Here is a 25,575-nt window from a genome sequence, read left to right on the forward strand (position 1 = left end):
ATGTGGAAAATGGCGTGTATAGTGCAACCAGGACAAGTTGAGCTATGTTAATCTGCTGAACTGCTTTCAACTGTGACCACATGGTAGAGTTATGTTTACACTCCTGTAGATCTTTATGACCGATGCTTCACCAAATCAGCCCAAAGGATAAAAGTGAACAGAGCAATTTTGTTTCCTCAGTGGGTCTTTATTTCTCTCTCCCATGGTAGCTATGGCAAAAACGTTCAATTACAGTATGTGATCACAGCTAATAAAGCTCACAATACTGAAAACATGGCAACAATTGCATTTAATGTACATAATAAAATAGAACTGATGGCACTGAGTCCCCAAACCATTTTTCTGCTTTTATAGACTTTTTTCCACTCTGTAATATAAACTGCAATTGAAGCATGCACTTAAATCTCAACACTGAGAATCATAAAATGTCTTAGTAGCTGTGCAAAAATAACTATATAAAATATATTGCTTTTACAATTAACCAAGCCATTGGCGCTGTAAATAAATTAAACTAGACAGCAACAACAAGCAGATACAGAAAGGAATTCAATTCAGTGTTAATGGTGATTTTATATAATGTACAAACATATTTAACAAATGCTTTTTTGTTTTTTGTTTTAGAACCTTTAACACCATTTGAACAACATTGTGCCTAAAACTCGAGATACACAAGTCGGAACTTGTCAATACACTTAACATGGACCTTCACTGAAAAGAAGGAAAAGTACATATTTATATAATATACACAACATGAGGATCTATAACGTCCTTCGTAAAACACAGGAATGCCCGTCCCTTAAACCCTCTGAACGTTTCACCGGGGACTACGTCTTCCTTCACATCCATTTATTTTGTGCACACTTTGCTCTTTTGCAAATTTAAACAGATGAATGAGAGGCTTCGGTGTCTGATTTTCAATGAAATTACAAAGAACTCAGCAAATGTGTTTGCACTTTGTCATTTTTGGGCTACTGAGTGTAAAATGACAATTTGATTCAAATTGAATTAAAAGCAATTGCAGCAAAGTGTGCAGAAAACAAAGGGTTCTCAATCATTTTTAAAGAGACCGTATTTCTTTGCTCTCAGCACCATGGACGTAAATGAATTACTCTGTAATAACATTAAGCTGTAACTGAATATGTTGTTTAAGCACTTGCTAACTGTGTAAAGTGCTCATTGCCACAGTTTTGTTGATCAGGACTGTAGAGTACATGTCTGGATACTTCCTTCAGTGCTTTGTCTCCAGCCTGGCTGAACGACGACGGACATGTCATGTAACAAAAGCTGACAGCCAGAAGCGGCAGATTGGGACGAGTAAAAATTTGGAGCCTTCTGCACGCTGCTCGGTGCCTGAATTCCCGGGAAAACAAACAGCTTGCAAACTGTACTCCTTATAAGACTTAACGTCAGACTGCACTCTGGGGTTGGTTAAAAAATATGAAACAAGTCCCTCTCACTTTAGATTTTTCCTTGTGTCTGTGCGCGTGTGCGTTAAGGATTGTAAGAGAGATAAAAGACGCTTGTCTACACATTCGACTCTATAAATGATCGCTTTGGTTTCATTGAAGCTACGTGAATGGCAGGATTATCTCGAGCTAGGCCAGGCTGCTTAGGCTTACTGTCCATTAACGTGTGTGGCATAGCCAGTGCTGGCTTGGACTCTTTGTAACAGTTGGCAGCTTGGCAGAACTTCTCTGCAAATTCCTTGGCATGCATGCCATTTTGTAAGCTACTCATCGCCATACCACCCTGAGGTGGTGGAGGTTTGTGCTGCTCCTGGTATGAGCTCGCCGTTTTGCCGTCGACAGATTGCAGGCCCATTGTCGACATGTTGTGACACACGAGGCCGTCGGAGGAGTGGTTCAGCCAGCTGCGACCGATAGACTGCAGGCTCGGGTGACTCTGCAAGCCGTGGTGCTGCTGCTGTTGAATCTGCTGCTGCTGCTGTTGCTGAAAACGGGCTGTCTTGTCGGTTATGCCCATGAAGGGCCTGGGTTTGTACTCGGCTGCGGCGCTGCCCTGTTGGCTGTGCTTTGTTTTGTCAGTGATCTTGGTGCGAACGTCAGGACCTAGCTTGCCGCTGTCTGACAGGCTGCTGCTTGATGCCAGGCTGCTGGTGGAACTAGACACACGCATGCTGCTGCTGCCACCGCCTCCCTGAGATCCCGCTGCAGCGCACATCCCTTCCTTTCCAGACTCTGAGTGATTCCCCTGGAATCCAGGACCAGAGCAGGCCAAGCCATCCAAGGACGATGCGGAGTGGGCAGACAGCCTGTCTTGGCCCAGACCTTTAGAGTTGCTGCAGGATGAGTAAGAGGCTTGAGAGGAGTGGAGACTCTCACTTTCACAACTGTGACCTATGGAAGAGGAGGCAGCTGCCAGCAACATGCGGTTCCCATACATGGGCTCGTCAGCTGGGGTGGGCAGAGGGCCGATGTCGATACCTGGGCCCGGCTTCAGCATGCTGGACATGTGTCGGCTGGGTAACGGACTGGAGGGAGCGTACTGAGATTTGGCCCCTGCCGAGCGACCCCCCACGGCTCCTCCCCCGGTCTGCATGGAACTCATGTGCTGATTGGTCTTGACAATTTGGGCTTGCTTAGTTGGCTGCAGGACCAGCCCCTGTTGAGGCAGGGCATCCCGGTGCTCACGAGGGTACCTGTGAGGAGGAAGCCTGCTGGGGCCTGGGGGTGAGCTGGGGCTCAGACTCTGATTCTGGTGTCCCACACTGATGCTGGCAGCCGCTGACTCAGAGGGTAAGACTTTGTTAAAAGAGTAACTGCTCTGGGACCAGCAGGCTTCACCTGTCCTGTCATGCTGCATGGCATCCTCCTCCTCTTCCTCCTCTTCAAGAATATCTCTTTGGCCTTCTACACTCCTAGCAAGGCTGTGCTCTGAGGGGTCGTCCTGCCCTTCGTCTTGCTCCTGGTCAGACTCGTGGCCTCCTGATGCCTGGCTGGATGCAGCTGCAGCCCCACCGAGGCCTCCTTTGGTCTGAGTTCGCTGCATCTGTTTACATTCGTCCTCCACTCGAGCCAGCAGACGGCGGATTTCCCGGTTATTGGGACACAGCTTGGCTGCTTCATGTAAGTCAGCTAAGGCTGCTGTAAACTGCCTGTGAATGGAGAGAGGCATTGTAACCCGAGGCATAAATAAAATAAAAACATCAACACAACGCTGGTCTGGAGTTACTGAACCGCTTACCTGCTGCTTCTTTTAGCTCTGGCACGGGCATAGTAGGCCTCATAGGATTTGGGTTTCAGCTCCAGCGCTTTTGTTGCAAACTCCTCAGCCATCCCAAAATCCTACAGCCGAGGCAAAAAAACAAAACGGATAAATGATTTTGAACCAGTTGTTATTCTCTTCTTGCTATAGTGATAATGGAAACCAGTATACACTACTTAGTTCCTGTCACAGAGTAGAACATCTGTGACTTACTTCATTTTATGTCACAGTTTTCTTGCTTTGAGTGCATTTTTTCCCCTTTTTGTCTGTTTTGTATCACACACACAAACAATGTTTCCAAACACTATATGACGGCTGACTGCGATCCACGCAACATCTCTCTCACACTTTATACTCCCCATGTGAAGTGATAAAATGCCTGGCAGGCACCCCAGGTAGTTAGTTTATTGTAGAAAACACACAACCTTGTGCCGCCTGTTTCCCTCATATCTTCTTGCTTGCGGCATGTAATTGCACAAACAGCTGGCTCACTACAAACGTCTTCCTGCTAGACTTGGGCTTTGGACTGTAAACAAAACTAAATCTGCAGAAACTATTATCTGGGGGGAAAATAACCCAAAACCTTTCATATGTTCACATTTTCATGATCCTTTCTTTGGTGTCATTTTCAAAATGCACATCCCAGCTTAAATATTACTCCATCATTCTGTAAAACATGAGTGAGCGGAGAAGCTGACATTAGAACTGTCTGGGTCTGAGTCACCTACCGAGCACATCTGCACCCTTCTCCCACCCCTACCACCCATGTTACCAGCTAAACACTAACAAGCCTTCTTGTGTCTGCACATACTCAAACCACAGCAGAGTCACAGATTTCCTCCTTTCCTTTCTATACAGTAATATATGCATACAATACTGTGCAAAGGTCTTGAGTGGGGCCTTATTATTTTTTTTTTTAATAGTTTAATAGAGAAATGTGCACATTGATTGAAACATGTGCAACTACACAAGGAAACAAGCATTGAAGTCAACATTTGGTGTGACCACCTTTATTCTTCGACACAGCCTGAACTTTCTTAGGTTCAAGTTGTGTTGAAGAATGCAGTTTCCAGGCTTCTTGAAGATCATTCAAAGCTCTTCTTTGCATGTTGGTTGACTTTTGGTCCATTCTCTGTCAAGATGATCCCACGCTGCTTCAGTCTTGTTGAGGTCTGGGCTCTGTGGAGGCCAGTCCATGACTGATTGAGTTCCACTGGGTGTTTCTTTTTCTGTCCAGGCATGCTTTTACTGCACTAGTAAGTTGTTTGGGATCATTGTCATGCTAAAAAAAAAATCAGGGTGCTGCCATGGTTTACATGGTGGATGAAAACTTGTTGTGACAAGAAAATACTGACTGAAATCCACCCCTAAACCACGACCCAGCTTTCACTGTGTTTTACAAATATCCTGACCTCCCACAGATATCTTTACATTGATTTGAGCCCAAAATTGAAATATCGATTAAGGGTTCACAACATTTGCACAGTATATCAATAACAATATTATTACACATTCATAAATAAATATGAATGAAGAAGAAATCAAAGTCTCTTGAGAGACGTACATTGGTTTTCCTGCGACAGCGGGAGAGATTGAGGTACAGGGAGACCCTCAGGTCTTTAAATGCCTTCAGTTCATCACCGAAGCCTTCTCTGGGAAACTTCCTCAGGGCGTACTGGTACCTCTGGGCTGCCTCTTTCATCTTCCCTTTCTGCAGGACACATGAAGGGCAAACACGTGGTGAGGAAGAGGAGAGAACCAAAGGAAAAGCGGAATAATGTAGGGGAGAGAAGCAGGCCAAGGCATCCACCAGATACTCCCACAATAGCTGTTCTCTGGCTCAAGTCCTCCCTTCTCATCAATCACACATACAACAAACAGACAAGCTCAGATAAGACGCGCACACACACACACACACACTAACAAGTTACACATGACAGGTTTGTCCTTTCTGCTGCAAACTCAATCTGTTAAATGTCAGACATCGATCACGGCACCTTTGTTGAGTGCTATGAAACATGCACATCGATTCATTGTCTACATTTATCTAAGCAAGAAAAAACCATCCTTCTCCACTCCTTTTTATAAAAAAGATTGGAGGAGCCATGTCTGTGTTTTTTTTAAGCATTTCATTAAAACAGGAAAATCATCTTTACTGTCGAGAGGAATCAGTTTCTATTTCAGATACCTTGTAAAGCAGGTTTCCTTCCTCCATCAGCTTCTGAAGGAGGATGATGAGGATGTCAGGCTTTGAAGTAGCCATGGCCCAAGCAGCGTTCCCTGCGGAAGCAGAAGGCAATTCATGGTGCCGTTTTCAGCTTGAACAGACGGACATCGTATTCTCTTTAATTTGGTACAAGGTAAAGTTACCTAAAGATTGTACCTGATCGATCATAAGGAGACGTTCTGTAGCCTTAAGTTTATTGAGGCCAGTTAACAGTTAGGAGGAAGAGAAGAGAGGTCATGCGACAGGAAGGGTTGTTATTTGAAGCGAAAGCAAATTGTGTTACAAAGTGCAGTGTGACAATATACAATTATGGCTCACTTAAGTTGAAATGATGTCACATTTTCATCAGTAAATGCACGCTGACTGCGCCGAGGAAAATTTAAAGGTTCAGCTCTATTTTTTTTCTCCAAGACAGCAGAGTGCGCTGAAGATAAGCTGCAGAAATGTAGCTTTATGAATGTCATTTGGGTGATAAGTCACATTCTTAAATTAGCCAAGCAGCTCATCAGGGAGAAATGGGACCGACATACTCTTTATAGTTAGGGTACACACACGCACGCACGCCCACAGTGAGTGAAAAGCAGGAATGGAAACAGTTTTCCCACGACATTCCACAAATTTTGTCTGATTGTATTTAGTACCATGAGATACAGAAGAGGGCAGAAACAAACCCGACATAGAAACGTAACAAAATACTGTCTTTCTGTGTTTACTGAGATGTGACAGTACTCTGCGGGCACTTTGTAGAAACCACAGGCGTAAAGCTGTCCAAAGAGGGTTGTACAAACTGGTACTGGTTTCCCTCACTCACTAGTCTCAATTTGACATGTTGGTAATAAATATACAAAATACAGCTTTAAGCAGTTTCACCCTTAGTCAAGGCATTTTTTAAGAGTTCTTACCCAGCTTTGCTCCTTTCTTTAATAGAGTCACCACCACTGACGTGTTCCTACAACCTATGGCCCGATCCAGAGGCCTCATCCCACTGTGGTCCACATGCTCTATCACTGCTCCTCTTTCCACCAAATACTGGACCTATAGGAGGCCACAGATGGTTAAGAAAACATGAACAATGCATCCACAGTCAAGAGTGCAGCTAACTCACAACAGTATGTGTTCAATAACCTTAGTGGAATGTTAATTAAGGCTAAATAAAGATTGGGACGTGTGGTGTTTTTGTGTCTCTAAGGATATTGGAGGGGGTGTGTGTGTTTCAGCAAATTTAAAACAATTTCACTCACAATCTCTGCGTCTCCATAGAAGGCAGCGAGGTCCAGTGGAGTTCGTCCGTTTTTGTCCGTGTGGTCGATGACCGCACCCTTCTCTACCAAAAACTGCACCACATTCTTATGTCCTTTTAAACATGCCCAGCTCAGGGGCGTCAGTCCCTCCTTGTCCATCGACGTTAAAGATGCACCTTTAAGACCAATGGAAAAAACAAACAAACAGTTGTTTCATATGAACACACTGTTGACTACAACTAGCTAACTGGCATATGATGCTTTGGTGCACCGCTCACCTTTAGAAAGCAGAAACTCCACAGTACTCAGGTGACCCTCACAAGCGGCCACCATGAGCAGGGTCCTGCCCTGCTTGTCACTGATGTTAATGTCAGCACCATTCTGTAGCAGCAGCTCTGCAATCTAACACACAGGCGAATAAGGTTCAGCTATACAGAGCTCACGCGCAGCGTTATTTAAGAAAGCAGGAGACTGTGAGGGCAGGACACATAATGCAATCAAATGCCACACGTTTGGAGAAAGATGTCACTGTGTAACTGTAGTTGGAAGCAGTGTTGTTATTTGTAACCACTCAGAAACTCTCACCTGCCAGTGTCCTTGTCTGACCGCGCAGAAGAGAGGAGACACCCCCCGCCTGTTGACCTGCTGCACCACCGCCCCCTGCTCCAACAGAAAGCTGCATACCTCCATCTTGCCACGACCGGCTGCAGCCGTCAAGGCTAAAGTGAGGAAAGGGGACACAGGCACTTCTTCAGACACATTTACTTATTAATATATCGTAAAAGAAACACTTTGAAAGCGAACAAAATGTGTCCAGTACACAGTGTTGTTTGCTGCTAATAAAGAGGCATCCAATGTCTTTAGTACCCTTGAAGTACTGTGTACGGCTCAGATAGAAACAGTGACTCCAGAATCTCTGGAAAAATAAGGAGTGTAAGCTGCAGCGTGCTACTAATTGACTTTAAATCAGATAATTATGTTTATGCTTATTAAACTCATTAAATTCCTGCCTCAAGTTCCCCCGGCCTTGGACAAAGAGATGAGAATTCAGTCATTTCATGCATCAGCAGACAAACATTAGACAAGAAAAATCAAGCAACTGTGTTAAATGCCCGTTCTTGTTTACGTTTTGTATCTTCCTCAAACCGAGATTAACTGGAATTAGCCAATTAATTTTAAAGAAAAGGAACTCAAACGCTGTATTAATTGATGCTTGTAAAGAAAAGAGATTCTTCAAGTGTTGGATGCTTACAGTTCGTCAGCAGATGGACTGGTCTTAAATGAGTGCTGGTTATCCAAACAAAGAGGGATCCAACGTTAAGAATCGGAGCAGCTTTGCTCTCACAAAGATTTAAGGTGCCGCTAAGCCTTCTTGTCTCTCTGACATCATCCATCTGGATGAACAGTCATCAGAGCCAACCAATCCCAGCCTCCATCTGCTCAAAATATGGATATCCTCTCACACGGCACAGAGCAGAACAATGACTCTAAGGAACTAAACTTAGGCTGTGCTTGTTCTCAAGGGAGCGGCGTTAGCCAGAGTGGGGATGGTAGTGGCCTACAATGAACATATAATCAGCAGCTCAAGAGCTGCACTCTTCATGTTTTTACACGTTATTCTTAGAAGTTCTTCATCCTCAGAGACCTTTCCATATATTGATGAGGGTATTTATTCGAACCTTCAAAGTAAGAGCTTCTACAGAAGATTATCAACATTCCTACTCACAGAATAAGGAGCTCCTTTTCTAACTTTTATTGTTTTAGAGCGACTTGCAAAGATATCCTTCCTTATCTTGTGTTTTGAAAGCTATTCATCTCAGCTCTCCTGCATTTCACCTCTCCTCTTCCTATCCGTGCAGACCACCTACAAGCCACCTTCAAAGCGTCTTTAAATCACTTTGATAGACTAGGTAAACGTATAATAGCCCTATTCTGCAACCAGGCTGGCAGAGCTCAAGACACACCAACAACAGAGAGGTCGTGACCTGACATTTTAAGCAAAGCTTTGCAGATAAAAAAAAAAAAGAAAGCTGGAACTCTTTTTTTTTAAATTTTTTCTCAAAACAATGCCAAATGCCTTTCTAACCACAGTAAGGAATATTTCAGTTTGTCCATGCTTGTGCCTGTAATAGTTTCAGAACAAGAACTGTTCAGAGTTTCATTAAAAAAACCTGACAGACTGTCAATTTAAGAAAAAAACACGGTTGCAGGAAAATGATGAAAGACAATCCAGACAATGGTTTTGAACAATTATCACTTGGTTTTGCCTGTTCAACAGCTTGTTGAAGGCAGCTGCAACTCAAATAACCACCCCTTAAAACCAAGGTATGCAGAAGAGCATCTTTAAACACACACACCGTGTCAAACCTTGAAGCAGATGGGCTACAGCAGCAGAAAACCACACTATGTGCCAGCTAAGAACAGGAAACAGAGGTTCAAGATTCTCACTAAAATTGGTTCTGCTGCAACGTTCAGACGACAGGGTCACAATTTGGCATAAACAACAAGAATGCATCCATTCTTGTATCAACAGTTTAAGCTGCTGGTGGTGTAATGGTGAGACCCAACCCACCGTACATGAGTAACGACACGGCAAACATGAGTATTACTGCTGACCATCCCTTTATGATCACACTGCTTCCAGCAGGATGACATGCTGTGTCACAAAGCTCAATTATTTTCAAATTCTTGAACATGAAAATGAATTCACTTTACTCAAATGATTACAATTTCTTCATGAAGACCGAGCTTGAAAGTGTAGCTTAATTCCCGGCTGTATTTCTTTAAGTAAACCAAACTTCCTGATTCTTGGATAACTGATATTGTCCTTGTCGCTTTGCCCCTTCAACATCTTCCTCTGGGGTCAAGAATCCTGCTGTTTGATCATAGCTTTGCAATTCAGGGACTAAGACCACAAAATACTAAAGCTTGTGCTAGACAAAAAAGTATTTAAATAAAGTCGACATAGGGACAACATCATGGTGGATGAAAGGATCTTGCAAGATTTTCACCCAAGGAACTGGGGGTTCACTTCCCAAATAAACGGTAGTATCTACTTCAAAGACCAAAATATGTAACAAAAATTGCTTTTATGCAAAACAACAATGCTGTGGCTCTTTGCCACAAGCCAGTCATGCTTACAACAACTAGAATGACTCTTTGCAGGTAAATTGCCTTTCTTTGCATAACAGGGAGGTTTATTGCATCCTAAGAGGGGACTTTAAAAGATAGAGTTTGCACAGATGTACAATCAAATCTTCTTCTATTTAAACACAAGAGACAGCAGGTCTATTTGCAGTGAGATGTAATACTCCGATGAATTTTAAACACGCTATAACATTTCACACATCGTTATGAGAGGAGCGTTTCTGAGGCAACGACAAAAGGCTGGTTTTCAAGGGGATATTTCTGAATTTTCTTTTTCGCTTTCCATCTTCTCTGCATCACAGCACAACAATTGGATTAATAAAGCTGCAGCTGAATAGCAGCAAAGGGATTTCAAATATTGCTTCATCGCTAATAATTTCTGGTGTTTGTATCTAGTCATTTCTAGACAGTGCAGCCACTCCACCACTAAATATTCAATTTATGTCTGCAGCAAAATTCCAGCTTTTTTTATTCATTTTTTCCCCCCCAAGCATGACTGAGTGCAGACAAATCTACATTGTGGTCATAACTGTGTTTACTGTTGTTTACAGATTTAATCCCCTTGAATACAGATGAGGCAGGATCACAGTTTTAATGAGTGCCAGGTGGGTGCAAAAATATGTTAATTCAAGGTCAGGTCAAGGGGTTAAGACTCACTGTGTTTCAGGTCAGCGGAGCCACAGCTCTGACTACTGCCACCTGTGACCCACTATGTTATTACTTTAGAAGGAAGAGGTGAGGTGATAGCAATGATTAAACATCCACTTTGTTAAAAAGAGCTGAAAGTCAAATACTGGAAAGCCACGTGTACTATTGGATTTTACTTTGCTCCAAGCAGATCTAATCTATATTTCAGAGGGAAAGATCTTTGTCCCAGGCCAGCACTGCAAAATCATCTGAAGCAGTCATTTAACAGAGAACAAGCAGCAGTTAGCCACACTTTGGACAACCTCTCCACTAAGAAGCTGACCTACATTCTTAAAGCAGCCAACTTTGAATGCTAAATCCTGCTGGGTTAGAGTTGAGAGACACACAAAGAGAATTCTTCTTTATACATATTCTACTATGACTGCAGCGACAACTAATACTGTTGTCTAATGCTATCTGGACACTTGACTCTCAGGGCAGATGTTCATAATGATGATGACAAAAATGTGGCCAATGTTTTAACACAACCTGCACTAATGATTGTGAGGAATATTGAAGCTCTAACACCACATGTGTCTCATTCTTACATAATGCATCACAAGTATTACTAGGATCAATGAAAAATAAAGCATAGCTGTGCTTTTTAACCATCTGTATTGAACATCTGGATCTCTGCACTGTGACATAAAATAGAAATCTTATGTAGTACATAAAATTTTTCCCTTTCTCCATCACAGATTATAGACATTCGAAAAACGTCAAACACTTAAAAACTGAAGACAATCTTTTTCGTCTCGTATTTTAAAAATGGCGTCAGGTGGTTGCTGTCAGTGCCGCTGTCAGTGCGCCCCAGGGTGGCTGTGGCTACAATGTAGCTTGCCATCACCAGTGTGTGAATGTGTGGATGACTGGATATGTAAAGCGCTTTGGGGTCCTTAAGGACTAGTAAAGCGCTATATAAATACAGGCCATTTACCATGCTGTGCACGTGATGAAATTGTATGTTTAATGATTTTTTTCCCTGCCATTATTCAGATTGAAGACTCGTGGAACACAAGTAATAACATGATTAAGTACTCACTCTAATGCGATTACTGAGTTCAGCAAAAGTAATGAGTTACCGTTAAAATACTGCATTAAAGACAAAGTAGTAATGCTTTAATGGCTAAAAATTATGATGCATGAACGCTTCCCGGCCAATGCAGCCTTGCAGTCTGCTGTATCATTTCTGTCAGACAACCTTCAAGTAACCCGTCTTAAATCTGACAGCCACCTTCTGCTTTTCCGACTTCATGCCGTTTCCTGCAGCACCACATGGCTTTTTGCTTTGACTCCTCAATCACTTTCAAATGAAAACAAACTGTCCCACAGAGGGAAGGACAAACTTTTAAAAAGTCCAAAATAATCCTTTCAGGAAAAACAAAACAGGAACTACTACTCATTCTAAATCTGAGTGGGACTAGCAGCGTATAAAACCAACTGTGGAGTCGACGCTGTTGTTTTAACATAAAGCACCGAGGGAATACTGTTCCTAAAATTCAGTGGGACAATTTTTCTAAAAAAAAAAAAAAAGGAAAATACTGTGTGGACTGAATTCCAAGCAGAAAGCTACACGACAAGAGTAAGTAATGCTTTTACCAGAAAGTACAGCACAGGAGGACTTACAACAGCCATTAAAATGCACCCACATTTGGGTTGAGCGACCTCTGCATCAAACAGAGAGCATTACTGTGGAGAGCACAGATACAGGACTTTCCACTGCAGCATTCAATTACAGCAGTGTGGTTCAGAATGCAAAAACAGCTGGTGATAGTACAAAAGAGCCGTGTAATGCAAAAAGATTGATGAGAACATACCTGTCTCTCCCCACAGTGTGTCATGACTATCAATTTGCACAGCGTGCTCATTATTCAACGCCAGCAAGCCTCTCACAACCTGCCAAAAAAGAAACTTAGATTAATGACATGCTGTTTCAGCAGAAAAAAAAAAAAAATCAAATAAACCTTTGAGAGGTTACAGTATACAAAATGCTAATCTTAAAAAACATTAACAAAAACGCGCATTCAAATAGTTGAACTTTAAAAGGGTCTTTTCTGCATGCAGGTTGACTTCACTTGGCCCAGTTATGTTATTCTAATCCAGGCCTTGGGAGCCAATTCCAGCTAACGAGGGAGCCAAACTAAACCTTGAGTCTACGTCTCACCGGGGCAGTTGAAGGCGCTGCACTGTTATCGATTGTGAATCTACATGCAATTCTGAACAGTACTTCTGGCTTTGAGTCATATTCACAGAGAACGCTGTGTGCTCATTTTTATTTTATATATCTATAGTTCCTTCTTTTTTTTTCTTTTTTTTGAAACGATGATTTATTGATTTTGTCAGAACAACACGAACAGCAACAAGTCAGATATAGTTCCTTCTGATCTTTAAAAAAAAATAAATCAGAAATTCTTTGTGAAGGCTGTTGTGAAACCATGCAAGAAAGTAAAGGTCTTGTCTCACTATTAAAAATGGAAAAACCAGGATTCCTGTGTGGCTTAAAGTATGTTTTTTGTACATCCATGTTTTCTTTCTTTTGTAGCGAGAAACAGTACAAAAAAAAGGGCATTTATGTCTATGGATCTGGTAAAATACATGCATGTGTGTCAGTCAGACCTGTGTGTGCCCCATGCTCGAGGCTGCAATCAAAGCCTGCTGCAGAGCTTTGCTCTTCAGAGAGCAGTCCTGCTGCTGCCCCTCAGCACTCCATTCTAGCTCCAGCAGGTACTGGATAATCTCAAGGTGTCCTCGTAGGGCAGCATGGACCAGAGCACACTGGCCACTCTTATCTACATGATCAACCTGGCAAAAAGAAGATTCTTGGTTTTAATAAACAGAAACAGCAAAAACCTGTGAGGTAAATATACCGTATGCATGGTTCAGACGCATTTTTCAAATTTAAGTAATTTTTACGCACTTTCAAAGTCCATTATCAAGCTTTTCCAGTACATTACCAAAAAAAGAATGAATGTTTCAATTTGCATTACCTCAATAAGACCATGTAAAAATTGAAACAAATCATCTTAGGTCGACTTAAAAGTCCTTTGTTCTCCTTTTGTTAAAACAGAGAAAAATGCACCACACGAAAACACTGAAAAAGGAAATGGTTGATTTATATGCATATAGTGTACAAACTCAAAACACATATTTCTCTTAAAACAGAAAGATGTGCAAATGTGAACAAATCAACTTAAAGATATTCATCTCCACTTGACAAAAAACAACAACCACACAAAACAAGAAAACTGCACAAATTAATAAGTCTTTAATCATTAATAATAATTAATAATTTTTGTGACACAAAAATAGGAGACAGATGTTTGTTATTTTAACTAGTTAAGCACACATGCCCAGAGAAATAGGGGGAAAAGGGAGGAGACCATGTTTAATCGATTATAACACGAGGTCAGAAATATAAGTGCTGACATGAGTAGTGTCCACAGAAACCTCTGAATCTCAGCTAAAAACTCATGTAAACCATGTCTACAAACACCAAACAAAGCAAAGACACCAGACAGTTAAAAGAGCAGTTACTGCACCATGAATCTGTGGACAGGTAATATCCATATTTTGATTTATGATTTTCTGGAGTTAAATGTGAACTGAAGCATATTTTCAAACGTGTTATATGCTATAAAATACTTTTAAAAATTAGGTGAGGGAAATAAAAAATCATTTTTTCTATGTTTGAGTCACAGTAACTTTGACATAGTAACATCTGCAGTAATATTTACAGCTCTGATGACATCTCACCAGTGTTAGCTTTATTTTGACACCAAGACTGTTTACACAGAGTTTGTAATTGCAGAGAAATACATTTATTTTGGTCATTTCCTTTTCAAGCAGGAAGCTCACCCTTCTTGGTATACCCTTTAGATGAATACAGAGTTTTTAATTAAATACATTTTCTTTAAATAATGTTCCCTTTTAGAAAAAGTAGGATAATAAAAAACAAAACAAAACATTTATTATAGCTCTGTCACGTAGAAAAAAACCTGTCTTTTTTTCTGTGGTCTGTTATATAACATTAGGGGTGTTCGTGGCAATTAACTTTTTAATCGACTAAGCGGGTCAAGTAAGAAACACTTAAATATTAAGTTACATTTGAAAACTGTTTAAAAAAAAACATATCCCCATTCCACATTCCAAAATGTCATGTGACAATCTGATTGGCTTAGGAGTGATGATGTCACAAGGATGTCACAAGGATGTCACAAGGATCCTTTGAAGTTTTTCTATAAATAGGGGTGAGAAACAGCAATTTTCAGTTCGTTTCGTCGCAGCCTTTGTGTTTGCAGCCTTCAAACGTTCACTACAGAAAAATTTGGAAACCTCTCAGAGTCATCGGATACAAACGCCAACATGTATCCAAGATTACGGCAACCAAGACAAAAAGATTTCGCCGCCTCTCCTTCCACGCGTGGCCGGCCAATTTCTCCAAATGGCCTCTTATCCATCCAAAGGGCATTACAGGAGAGTAGGAATGAAAACAACCATCTCCAGAACAAAATTCGACAAATTGAAGAAGAAAAACGTCACCTGGAGAAGAAGTGCTTACAGATGGAAGCACAAAACAAACACTTGGAAGAAACACTACAGCGCCAGCCCGACATCAACATTATTAATGAGGGCTGGGGGATCAAGTTTGCTCAAGCCAGAGAGCAGATTGTATCCCTCATCAAAGAAAACAAGAAAAAGAGCGCTGAAGTTAAAGAAATGTCCGAGCAGCTTCAAGGCAGGAAAGCGACGATTGATAAAATGGAGTGGGATCTGCAATACATGGACCAAATGAATCACCTGCTCCAAAGAAAGCTTGATGAAGCTGAAGAAAAAAATAAAGAAGTACTCCAACAGAAGGAACAACAGGACACAAAGCAAAAAGACCTGCAGCGCGAGCTCCAAGGCATGCAGGAAAAGTACAGAATGGTGAAGGCAGAGTTGGAACAAACATTGGTCCAAAATAAAGACCTCCTTCAAGAGAAAGAGCAACAGAAAGAAAGACTGCCAGAAGAAAAGTGCATTATCAAGGACTTTGAGAGTAAAAATCAAAAGTTGCAAGGATTCTGTGATGAACTGAAGGTCAAAACAAGTGAGCTGGAGGGAGAAAAGGAAACACTAGAAAAACGATGCTCACACATGCAGAAAAAGATTGATCACATGGCCAAAAACAACTCAGAGCTCATTAAGGGGATATTGTTGGAATTCAACAACTTGAAGCGGGAAAACACAGAAATGCAGGCCCAAAAGCAAAAACAAGACAAAACGCATGAGGACCTGCAGTGTACGCTCCGCGATATCCAGAAAAGAAATGAGCAGCTAGAAGGCCTGCACAAAGAAGATCAAGTGAGAAATGCAGACCTGCAGAAGGCAAAGCTGACACAGGAGGCAACATCCAAAGACCTCAAAGAAAAGCTTGAAGAAACACAAGCAACATTAGAACAGGTGGAACAAACATGCAAGAAACTTGAGAGGCAAAACACAGAAACCATCGAGGAGTTGAGAACCCTCATCCTGGACAAAAAGGCGCTCGTGGAAAAGTCCATGAAAAAGAAGAAAAGATTCTTCAGCTTTTTCCGGTAGAGGGACAATACTGCTTCTTCAACTGATGTAGCCTCGTCTTGCTCCACCTCTGTTCACCCCCCCAACCAGTCCCGGCAGTTGACTGCCCCCTCCTGAGCCTGGTTCTGCCGGAGGTTTCTGCCCGTTTAAAGGCAGTTTTTCCTCCCCACTGTCGCCTAGTGCTTGCTCAGAGGGGATTGTTGGGGTTTTCTCTCCTCTACCTTGTTTCTTTATTTACTTGTTAACTTTTTGCTCTTACTTCATTTAACCTTGTTTCGTTATTTACTTGTTAACTTTTTGCTCTTACCTCATTTAACCTTGTTTCGTTATTTACTTGTTAACTTTTTGCTCTTACCTCATTTAACCTTGTTTCGTTATTTACTTGTTAACTTTTTGCTCTTACTTCGTTTTACCTTGTTTCGTTATTTACTTGCTTGTTTAACTTTTTTTTCAACTTATCTAACAAAATAAAACAGTTGAACAATACTCAAAGGATAAATTCATCTATTCTTTACAGAGTTTTTCCAAAACACTTTCAAACATTCAGATCTGTCTTTCATTTTCTTCTTGAAACCTCATGAACGGTGAACTAAAAACTCTGGAACATGGTTTGAAACACTGAAATTGTTTCAGCTGAAACTGGCAAAGTCATACGTGCGTGTGTGAGTGACACAGGTGATATGGTGTCATTAGTCAGGTCATCATGTTTAGGCTCATTCACTCCAGAATTATTTAGGCCAAATCTTTAAAACAGTGTCACTGCACACACATTTTAATCACACAAATGCAGGATTAATTATTTGCAGTATTTTATCTGATTTATTATGAGAATGTCACGCCTGATCATTTGCACCCACAACATCAAAAATGGGGGCAAAAGAGAGGAGACCACGTTTAATCGATTATAACACGAGGTCAGAAATATAAGTGCTGACATGAGTAGTGTCCACAGAAACCTCTGAATCTCAGCTAAAAACTCATGTAAACCATGTCTACAAACACCAAACAAAGCAAAGACACCACACAGTTAAAAGAGCAGTTACTGCACCATGAATCTGTGGACAGGTAATATCCATATTTTGATTTATGATTTTCTGGAGTTAAATGTGAACCAAAGCATATTTTCAAACGTGTTATATGCTATAAAATACTTTTAAATATTAGGTGAGGGAAATAAAAAATCTATTTTTCTATGTTTGAGTCACAGTAACTTTTAAAGTGTTTGTGCTAATAACATCATGTACAGTAAGACAGGCATGGAGAACAGCACTGACTGGGAGAGCCTTTGAACAGATAACATTCAGTTCAATTCAACATATAAGACTTTAAGAATGAACAAGCATCTAAGTAAAATCTATTTATTTAGTCTATCATCTGTGATATTATTATGTACAATTATAATGTATTGTTCACCTCTCTTAAATAAACAGGCAGCCTTAATGTATGAAATATTCATTCATTAAAACACTAAAATTTGTCTGTTGTCTCAGTGGCTGATAGTGCCCACAGGCATCAATAGCTTGAAATAGCTTGAAGCTATTTATAATTTTTATGTTTAATGGGTGGGTGCTCACGATAAACAGATTTTGAATGAAAGCCCGGGAACTTCAGTACCACAAAAAGTGGCTATTCTCTGTGCCCATATGGATCAGTCCCTCTTATTACCATTATTCCCTTAAGCCTCAAGTTGGCTAGTTAAGTATCAGACTAACGTTTAAAGCTTTTACTTGAGTGAAGTAACTCACATTACTGCTACTGCTAAGTAATGTTAGCTATGTTTACAGCATATACCATAAATCACCATGCCATAACCAACTACTGTACTATCACACTCAGTGCATTTCTCCAGCACGTTTGATAGCTAGCAAAATAATAATAATAGTTTTAAAATTAGCATGTGTTATGTACACATACTCGAAAATTATTTACTAGGACTCACCTGTCATGTGACTCAGAGTGCAAATTCCACCAGTGTCGTTTTCCATCAAACACTCATTAAAACAGCAACGTCAAGTTAGTGCACTCATCCCCAGGGGGAGGGCGGGGTCACACATTGAAACAGACTGGCACGCAGAGGTGCAAGGCAGACCAGATGGAGAAATTTTGCTTTCACACTTTGTGACTCATTCAGTTATTTGTGGTGAATGAAATATGGTTTCAACCACGTTTAAGCACCACATCTAAAATTCAAGCACTATTCAAACCTTGAAAAGACAATATTTAAATTCAAGCCTTTTTTAATGATTTCAAGCACCCATACAAACCCTGCATATGAAAAAGCCAGAAATCCAGAAAGATGGCCAAATGAAACCAAATGTCTATGATCACAAGAAAACTACATCAGTAGAGTTGTCAAGTAGTCACAATATGAAAAGTCCTCACCTTAGCCTCCTTTTTACAGAGCAGCATGACTTGTCCCAAGTGTCCTGCAGCAGCTGAGAAGCAGAGGGGGCTCATGCCGTTTTCTGAAACAACATCCACGCTGGCGCCGAACTCGAGCAGCAGTGAGACAATTTCCTGGTGACCGAGGTGACACTGGACGCAAAGCACTGGTGCGTTGTTCAGGACTTCTGTGCGGTAATTCACGTTTGCCCCTCCCAGCATCAGGAGACGGCTTACCTGATCATACAAGCAAAAAAATAAATAAAAAATGCAGAAAGCATTCACGTTTGAATATTTATTTCAAGGTCTTTGCAAAGAAGTGAATTTTTTATTACATGTACTTAAAGGTGAAAGAAATCTGAATTAAAAATAAATGTTATTCTCTTAAGAAGAGATGACTGTTTAACTATTTTACTCTTTACTGGCTAAATTATACACTTAAAAATGTGAACTACCACCCATGTTTGAGCAGCAGAATTGTTTCCATTACTCATTTTATGGCTCATACAGAGCTCAAACTTCTTATTCTCATCTTCAGATTTTTCAGACGGCAAATGAAACGGCCACATTCTAGCGAATGCAATTATCAAGTGTGGTATTCGCTTTCATTACGAGTAAATCAATAATAAAGGCCTAGTCAAACAAAACCAAAGAGTGAAATGAGTGTTTGACGACAGGAGATGAAAGTGTGTGTTATTTTCTGGATCCTCTGTAGCATAATTAACCCCCCCACCCCTCCCCCAGAGGAGAGAATAAGGTCATTTTGTAAATGTCTGTTTGACTAATACTACACATTTATACAATAACTCACAAACAGACACCAGGTGATGGAACGCCCTCTGAAACAATAACACTAACGGCAAAGAAGTACGGAGGATAATTTTTCTTCGAGCCAGAATGCATCATGCTGGCAGAACAGCCTTTCCAGGAAAGGCCAAATGATTATCGCCCTTCGAAACACGACTGAAAAGCAGTACACAGGAAGTTGGCTCGTGCGCGAAGCTTATTAACATTTACCTGTCAAATTATAATTGGACACATTAACAATATAAAAGGACAGCGGTTATTAATAAAACATTCTCTGCGTGGAGCAACATTCGGGGATTAAAAGTGTAACTAAAATCTAAAGAAAGTTGCAGTTATTTCTGAGATGCATTTGCTTTAAAATGACCTAACCAGTGTATATGATTATATTACTCCAATGTAACAAAAGGGTTATGAAAATGCTGAAAATTGGATACATATACTGTGTGTTTAATATATAGTGTTTAAAGGTTTCCTATATCCCCTCAAGAAGCTTCTACTTTGCATTTCAACAAAAGCAACCTGTTGCATTTAGGCATTTCAGGTTATCAATAATGTGTTTTTTTCATCGTTAGCTAATAAGCCGATTGTTCTGCATTCAACAGACGCGCAGGAGCAAACCTGAAGCAAAGGCTTACCTTGACATTAGGTGTGTAGAGGTTCCTCAGGGAGGCCAGGGCTGCAGAAAGGCCGTCAGTGCTGCAGTTTATCCACAGAGCCTGAAGGACACTGGATGACACGCCTGTCTTCTTGCTCAGACCCTGCACGCACGCCGATGCATAAATGCATGAGTAAATACACAAACACACATATGTAAAAACCAGCGAATCTGAGGGGCATAAGCTGTCAATGTTGCTTTCCACATCCCACGGCTTATCCTCTGGTGAACCATTGTCACAGTGCATAAATCAAGAGAAAGTGAACACCAAGAAATTCCTGCAAGGGATGGATTTCGAATAAAGATGAATGCATAGACCACGTAGGTTCCACATCTATACCTTGAAGATGTGTGCTTTGAGTATGTGGTGTCCCAGCTCCATTGTCTGCTGCCGATTCAGTTTCCCCTCTTGGCGCGATAACATGAAAGCCATGAGAGCGTGACCGGTCCTGGGTTAGAAAACAAGGGAACAGATAGGATACTCAGTCGTCAACAGTAGGAATGATTGTTCCTCTGCTTCAAACGACATGAAAGTACTGATTCATTCTGCTGATGACGAGGAGCCTGGCACTGTCATGGAGAACTATTGTATTCTGGAGCTAGTGTGAATAAGCTAAAAATGTTTGGCAATGACCCTCTGAACAACAGGGGGGAAGAGTGTCACTGAGGCACTAATTAATGCAGAACTTCATTAAAAAGGCATGCATGATTGCGAATCCCTTTGATCTGGATAAAAATCCTCTCTAGTTGTGCCCAGGCACAAACAGAGAGGCAGTGCAGGAGGCTTTTGTCTCTTTGTGCATCTCCTGCGCCAGACTACAAGCCTTTGTTTTTTTAATGATGGAGCTGGAAGGCTGTGAATGACCAGAATACGAAGCTCAGCTCTCGTCCGTTTGGAGGCATCGCCGTGTGAGCAGAGGTGAGCAACAGGGAGGAAAAAAGTGACATCATTCAATTTATGAAGTGTGAATGACTGAAATCTCTCATTTGCGTGTGGCTCCAGCATTTCAATTAGGTAAGCACTGCAAGTACTGCTAAAAGAGATAAGCCTGCCTCGCATTGCAACATGCAATATCTGCAAAATGCATAGGTCAGTACCCCCCCTCCCTCACAAAAAGCACTATTTATTAAAACAGGGCAAATCAGTGTGAGGCTGCAAGACAAAAAAAAAAAAAAAAAAAAAAGCACTGATCAGGAGTCAAAAGTTGTGCGGGTGATCTACTAACAAAGCACAAATTCATGAGCACAGACGCAGCAGTTCATTTTACCGATGACCAATGCAAGCTGCCAACAGCAGCGCAAATTAGTGGGTTGCAAACAAGCAGATGAGGGAGCGAGTAATCCACTAACAACGCTGGTGCGGCTTGTTATTTGAAATTTGACAATTATAATACGGTACCAGCACATGTGAACAATTCAGACCGGGGAGAGGCAGTGGAAGGAGAATCGATGTGTTTGATATGAGGGTGAAGGCTGCAGTCAGGCATCTGAACTCGGATGAATCCTGACAGCTCCAAAAGAGCACAGGATTTATCTGCAGAGGTGCTGCTTTATTACAAACAGCTTCACTGTATCAAAGGTGCATTCTGAGATGACCTTTTGAATGTGCTGTACGTCGCAAACAGGCCTTGTGCTAATCAATTTAGTGCTGTGATGTGTCTGTAAATGCTCACATCATCACATCACTTCACACTCAATTTTTTTTCTGCATGCCGTGTGTATTTTTTCCGAGACAAAGGAAGACTTTGGCATGCAACAAGCTGACACCAACAAACAGGACTTCAGGGAGTCTAATGTTTCTGCAAAATCTCAAATTACATTCAGTGAAGCCTGAATGCCATTGTTGCAAGATTCGAGCATTAATCTAACATGCTTCACTTCCACAGCTGTATTCTCACAAATGTTATGCAATGGAGTCATTATGCAAGAGAAGACGACTCGAAGAAGTGAAACAGCCTGCTTGAAATCTGATCTATGATGTTGCAGGGCTGCGTATGCAAACTGCTGACTAAAGGGGTTTATTTACAAATGGAAGCTTTGGTGCAGTCTGCAGTGTTTATTATGGACCGATTTCTGCGCAGATATGTGAAGAAAAACACTGAATTACTGCCTCTAATACATCCAGAGCCAGCTATTCTCCCCTTCTGCAGACATATCCCACGTTAAATTCTGCTCTCCTGCATTAAAATTGAGGACCGGAAATAAGCAGGACACTGCTTTAAACATTTTAGGTAAGAACTTTGTGACAACCGACAGGATGGACACCAAATTTAGGCATGATTAAAGCTGTCAGAGACCTAAAACAACTAATTCAGAAGCACTCTGAGATGCAAAACTTCATTCACATGAAGACACGTTTATCATATTATTCTGCAGCATTAGTTGTACTTTTCTTACTGTCCTACATGCCTATTTGTGCAATTCAAGAACCTTTTCTAAATGCATTACTGAAACATACGCAAACTCTAAATGCATTACAGAAGCCTGCAAACCAAATTGAGAGCTGCGAAGTTATTGCATTAGCAGAAAACTGACCTGGGGTCACAAAGGAAGTCCGTACTCTCTCCATCAGCTCTCCACACCAGCCACTCTCTGAAGGAAGGGTGACAAAACATGCGCGTCTTGTCCCTCCGTTTGATGAGAAAGCACGAGAGCAGCTCCATGCGTTGCTGAAAGTCCTCCCATTGTAGCTCCCCCTGGACGAACCCCGCGTTGATGGCGTTGAACAGCTGCTCGTCAGTCAGGGGGTGCAGCGAGGCGAGCGATACGTTGAGGATCGGCAGTGAGCGCTCAAAGGCTGAATTGGTCATGAATTTCATGTTACACTGTAACTGGTACAGTTCTGCCAGTGAAACAGGCACGACTTTGTAACTGGCACTTTTGATCACGAGGTGGCCTCTTTCAAACAGATCCAGGGTGAGTTTGAGATACAGGTAGGACCCTTGGCTGCGGGAGATCAGGTGGCTACTTAGCTTGCCGACTGTGATGGGATCGGCCTTGCCGTTCAGGCTAATATTGTTCATGATGTCCTTGCTGCCGTTGATACGATACTGGATATATGCGTTGAGGTCATTGCTGATCTCTTTGTTGTCAGAAAAGTCATCCAGGGAGATTTTGGAGAAGGGCAGGAGGCTGGTGATCTCCTATTGAAGACAAGATAAAGACAGAGCGTGACATAAAAACATACATCTGAGCTTCAATGTACTATTAAAGTGTCAATGCATGAAAAAAAGTAATTTGGTGCAGTGTTTGCATTACAGACACAGCTGTATTACTCAATACCACAGCCAATAAATAAATAATTTAATTAATTAAAAGCAAAAATATTCTTTGCATCCTGAGCTGCCATTAAGAAAAACAAAATCTGCCTGTGTACGTGTATTATCAGAGGAGTTTCTTTGAGCAGTGGGGAAGCAAGCATGCTGAGCTATCAGGCCAAAGCAGACACTTGTTACTGTTCAAAATGTGGCTGTGAGGAAAACAGGAGTGGGGAAACTGAGTATTAAGAGGCAGGGGATGGATGGGATGGTAGCTAGCGGGCAAGCAGAGGTCTGAACTAGGGCTCACATTTCAATCTGTGTCCCAGGGGTTGGAGAAATCAATGCACCTTAATCCTCCAATCCTCTGCCTGTCTGAGGCTAGAGAAACATTGCCTCCGCAAGATAACATTTTTCCTCTCCCTCATCATGAGAAGGCAGCGCAAACAGACAAACACACACAAGCACATGTATGCACACGCTCAATAAAACATACCGAACACAATCCACAAGATTGGGGGGAGGGGGTGCAAACAACACCTCAGAGATTGTCCAGATATTAGTCTAGCAGGCAAGGGCCAATATATCGAACCCTTCCTCCGAGGTGAGATGCTATTTGTCTGTTCAAAGCACAAAACAATAGCGTGACAATTTCATCTCTATGCACAACTCGGATTCTGTCTGCAAATAAGAAACATTTCATGCCTTCATATTTTCTTGTCTTAACAATGCTATCTTGATTATTCTTCCATGATTCATTTTTGCTATGCCCCGAGTTAGTCGGGCAGTAAAGCAGATAAGCTTTATTTATTCACTGAGGGGTTTTTTGCAAGAGACACCTGAGTACAAGCGACAAGTACAAATGTACACGCATAATATTACAAGTATGAAGTGATAATGCTTTAAAGTCGATCATTTAGTGCTTCCAATTTCAAGCTAAATTGCAGCTTATACAAACACTAAGCTGCAGAGTTTCTGAACTTGTAGCCGAAAGCTTAGATAGCAAAGCCATACACACACAGACGCAGGTTTACCGATGGCTTTTGCATATTAATGATGGCCAAATGGTTCAGATAACTTACAAAGCCGAATGTAACCACTGTCTGCACTGAATGGCAATGCTGCTGACTGCTGTGTCCAGAGCTTTAATGTTAGGGGAAACGGTATGAGAATACAGCATGGAGCGTACAGTTTGTGCTTTTGATCTTTTGTAGGAACTTGCTCTAAAAACTTTTGAAGGAAGTAGGAACCATCATCATTAGCTCATATTTCAGTTTCAAGAACCTTTGAGTAATGCAAGTGTATGGTCATTATAGTCTATTGCATGGAGCAGGACTGACAACCATCATGTCCAAACAACATTTTATATACATTTTCTTTATTTACTGTATCTATTTCTCTATTTATTTTATTTTGAATGCTGTGCATGGTCCAGTTATCGTAGAATATCTTCAGTTTATCATTAATTCTGTTATTAAGCATTGTGCTGTCGTTATGTGTCATGGCATGTGGTTGTACGCAGCCCTGTTTGTTCATTGTTTTCATTTTGAATTCTGCTTTTGTAATATTTCTCATCACGTCCCACCGGACATAGAGAATTCAATTTTGGAATTTCTTTGTGATTTTGCAACCATTTCCTGCATCTTACCCAAATATGTGGACTCGTAGCCCCCCCCCCCCCCCCAAAAAAAATAAACAATAAAAAGAGAGGACATACAGGGTTTTTCTGCAAAAGACTGCCAACTCTCTTAAAAACTATTTAACTGACTTCTGTTACATTTTTGGAAAATTAGACATTTTCAGTCAGTGACTAACAGCCTTTCCATTGCACTTAAAGGGAACTTACTGAACATCATAGGAGCCTGATTTACAAAAACATTGTCAAACCGACTCCGAGGTTTTCACATGCGAAGTCGTCATATAGCTCCCATTAAAACAACAGTGCCATTCGATTCATTACTGCAGACAACTGCTAAGTGGTTACAGTGGGAATGTGAACAAAACAGAAATATAACAAGAAAAATATGATTACAAGAAAGTAAAAGACACATATGGCATGGTTAACAATGTGCTATCCTTTGCCACAGACCAGCATGTGCACAGGATTCACTAACAGAGGTTATAAAAAAAACAGCTACTGTTACATATGCCTTAAACCACACGTTTCCTTTCCAGCACAGTTGTTACTATGAAATCTACCACACGGACAACAAAAACACATCTCCGATAACCGACTGCAACCTTGTTGTTGTTGCTGTTCTTGCTTTGCCAGCCTCCAGGTGGCTAAAAACGTCACCCTAGCAAATTCACACAAACAGTAACTCCCTCTCATTAAACACTGTTTCACTTTGTCAGAAGACATTACAACACATATGTTGCAGTGTTCTG

General features: G+C 41.3%; 1 protein-coding gene across 4 annotated transcripts in view; it reads right to left on the minus strand.

The window, feature by feature from the left end:
* Positions 1–166: 166 nt before the first annotated feature.
* LOC146556872 (protein TANC1-like) overlaps positions 167–25,575 on the minus strand; it is a 112,325-nt gene continuing 86,916 nt past the window's right edge. For 3 of the 4 annotated variants that reach the window (XM_085250611.1, XM_085250609.1, XM_085250612.1), the window contains 15 exons: positions 22,466–23,073; positions 20,271–20,379; positions 19,911–20,033; positions 18,469–18,705; positions 13,144–13,329; positions 12,345–12,423; positions 7,279–7,412; positions 6,972–7,095; positions 6,694–6,869; positions 6,355–6,487; positions 5,609–5,638; positions 5,414–5,505; positions 4,790–4,936; positions 3,205–3,305; positions 167–3,115 (listed from right to left, as the gene is read on the minus strand). In XM_085250611.1, coding sequence (XP_085106737.1) covers positions 1,525–3,115; positions 3,205–3,305; positions 4,790–4,936; positions 5,414–5,505; positions 5,609–5,638; positions 6,355–6,487; positions 6,694–6,869; positions 6,972–7,095; positions 7,279–7,412; positions 12,345–12,423; positions 13,144–13,329; positions 18,469–18,705; positions 19,911–20,033; positions 20,271–20,379; positions 22,466–23,073 — 3,870 coding nt within the window. In that variant the 3' untranslated portion in view covers positions 167–1,524. The remainder of the gene's footprint in view (positions 3,116–3,204; positions 3,306–4,789; positions 4,937–5,413; positions 5,506–5,608; positions 5,639–6,354; positions 6,488–6,693; positions 6,870–6,971; positions 7,096–7,278; positions 7,413–12,344; positions 12,424–13,143; positions 13,330–18,468; positions 18,706–19,910; positions 20,034–20,270; positions 20,380–22,465; positions 23,074–25,575) is intronic. The other variant, XM_085250610.1, reaches the window with a different exon arrangement.

This window comes from Mchenga conophoros, linkage group LG16 (genome assembly GCF_057382185.1).
Source record: "Mchenga conophoros isolate Kocher_MC1m ecotype Shallow Benthic linkage group LG16, M_conophoros_male_GT1.1, whole genome shotgun sequence".
NCBI lineage: Eukaryota > Metazoa > Chordata > Actinopteri > Cichliformes > Cichlidae > Mchenga > Mchenga conophoros.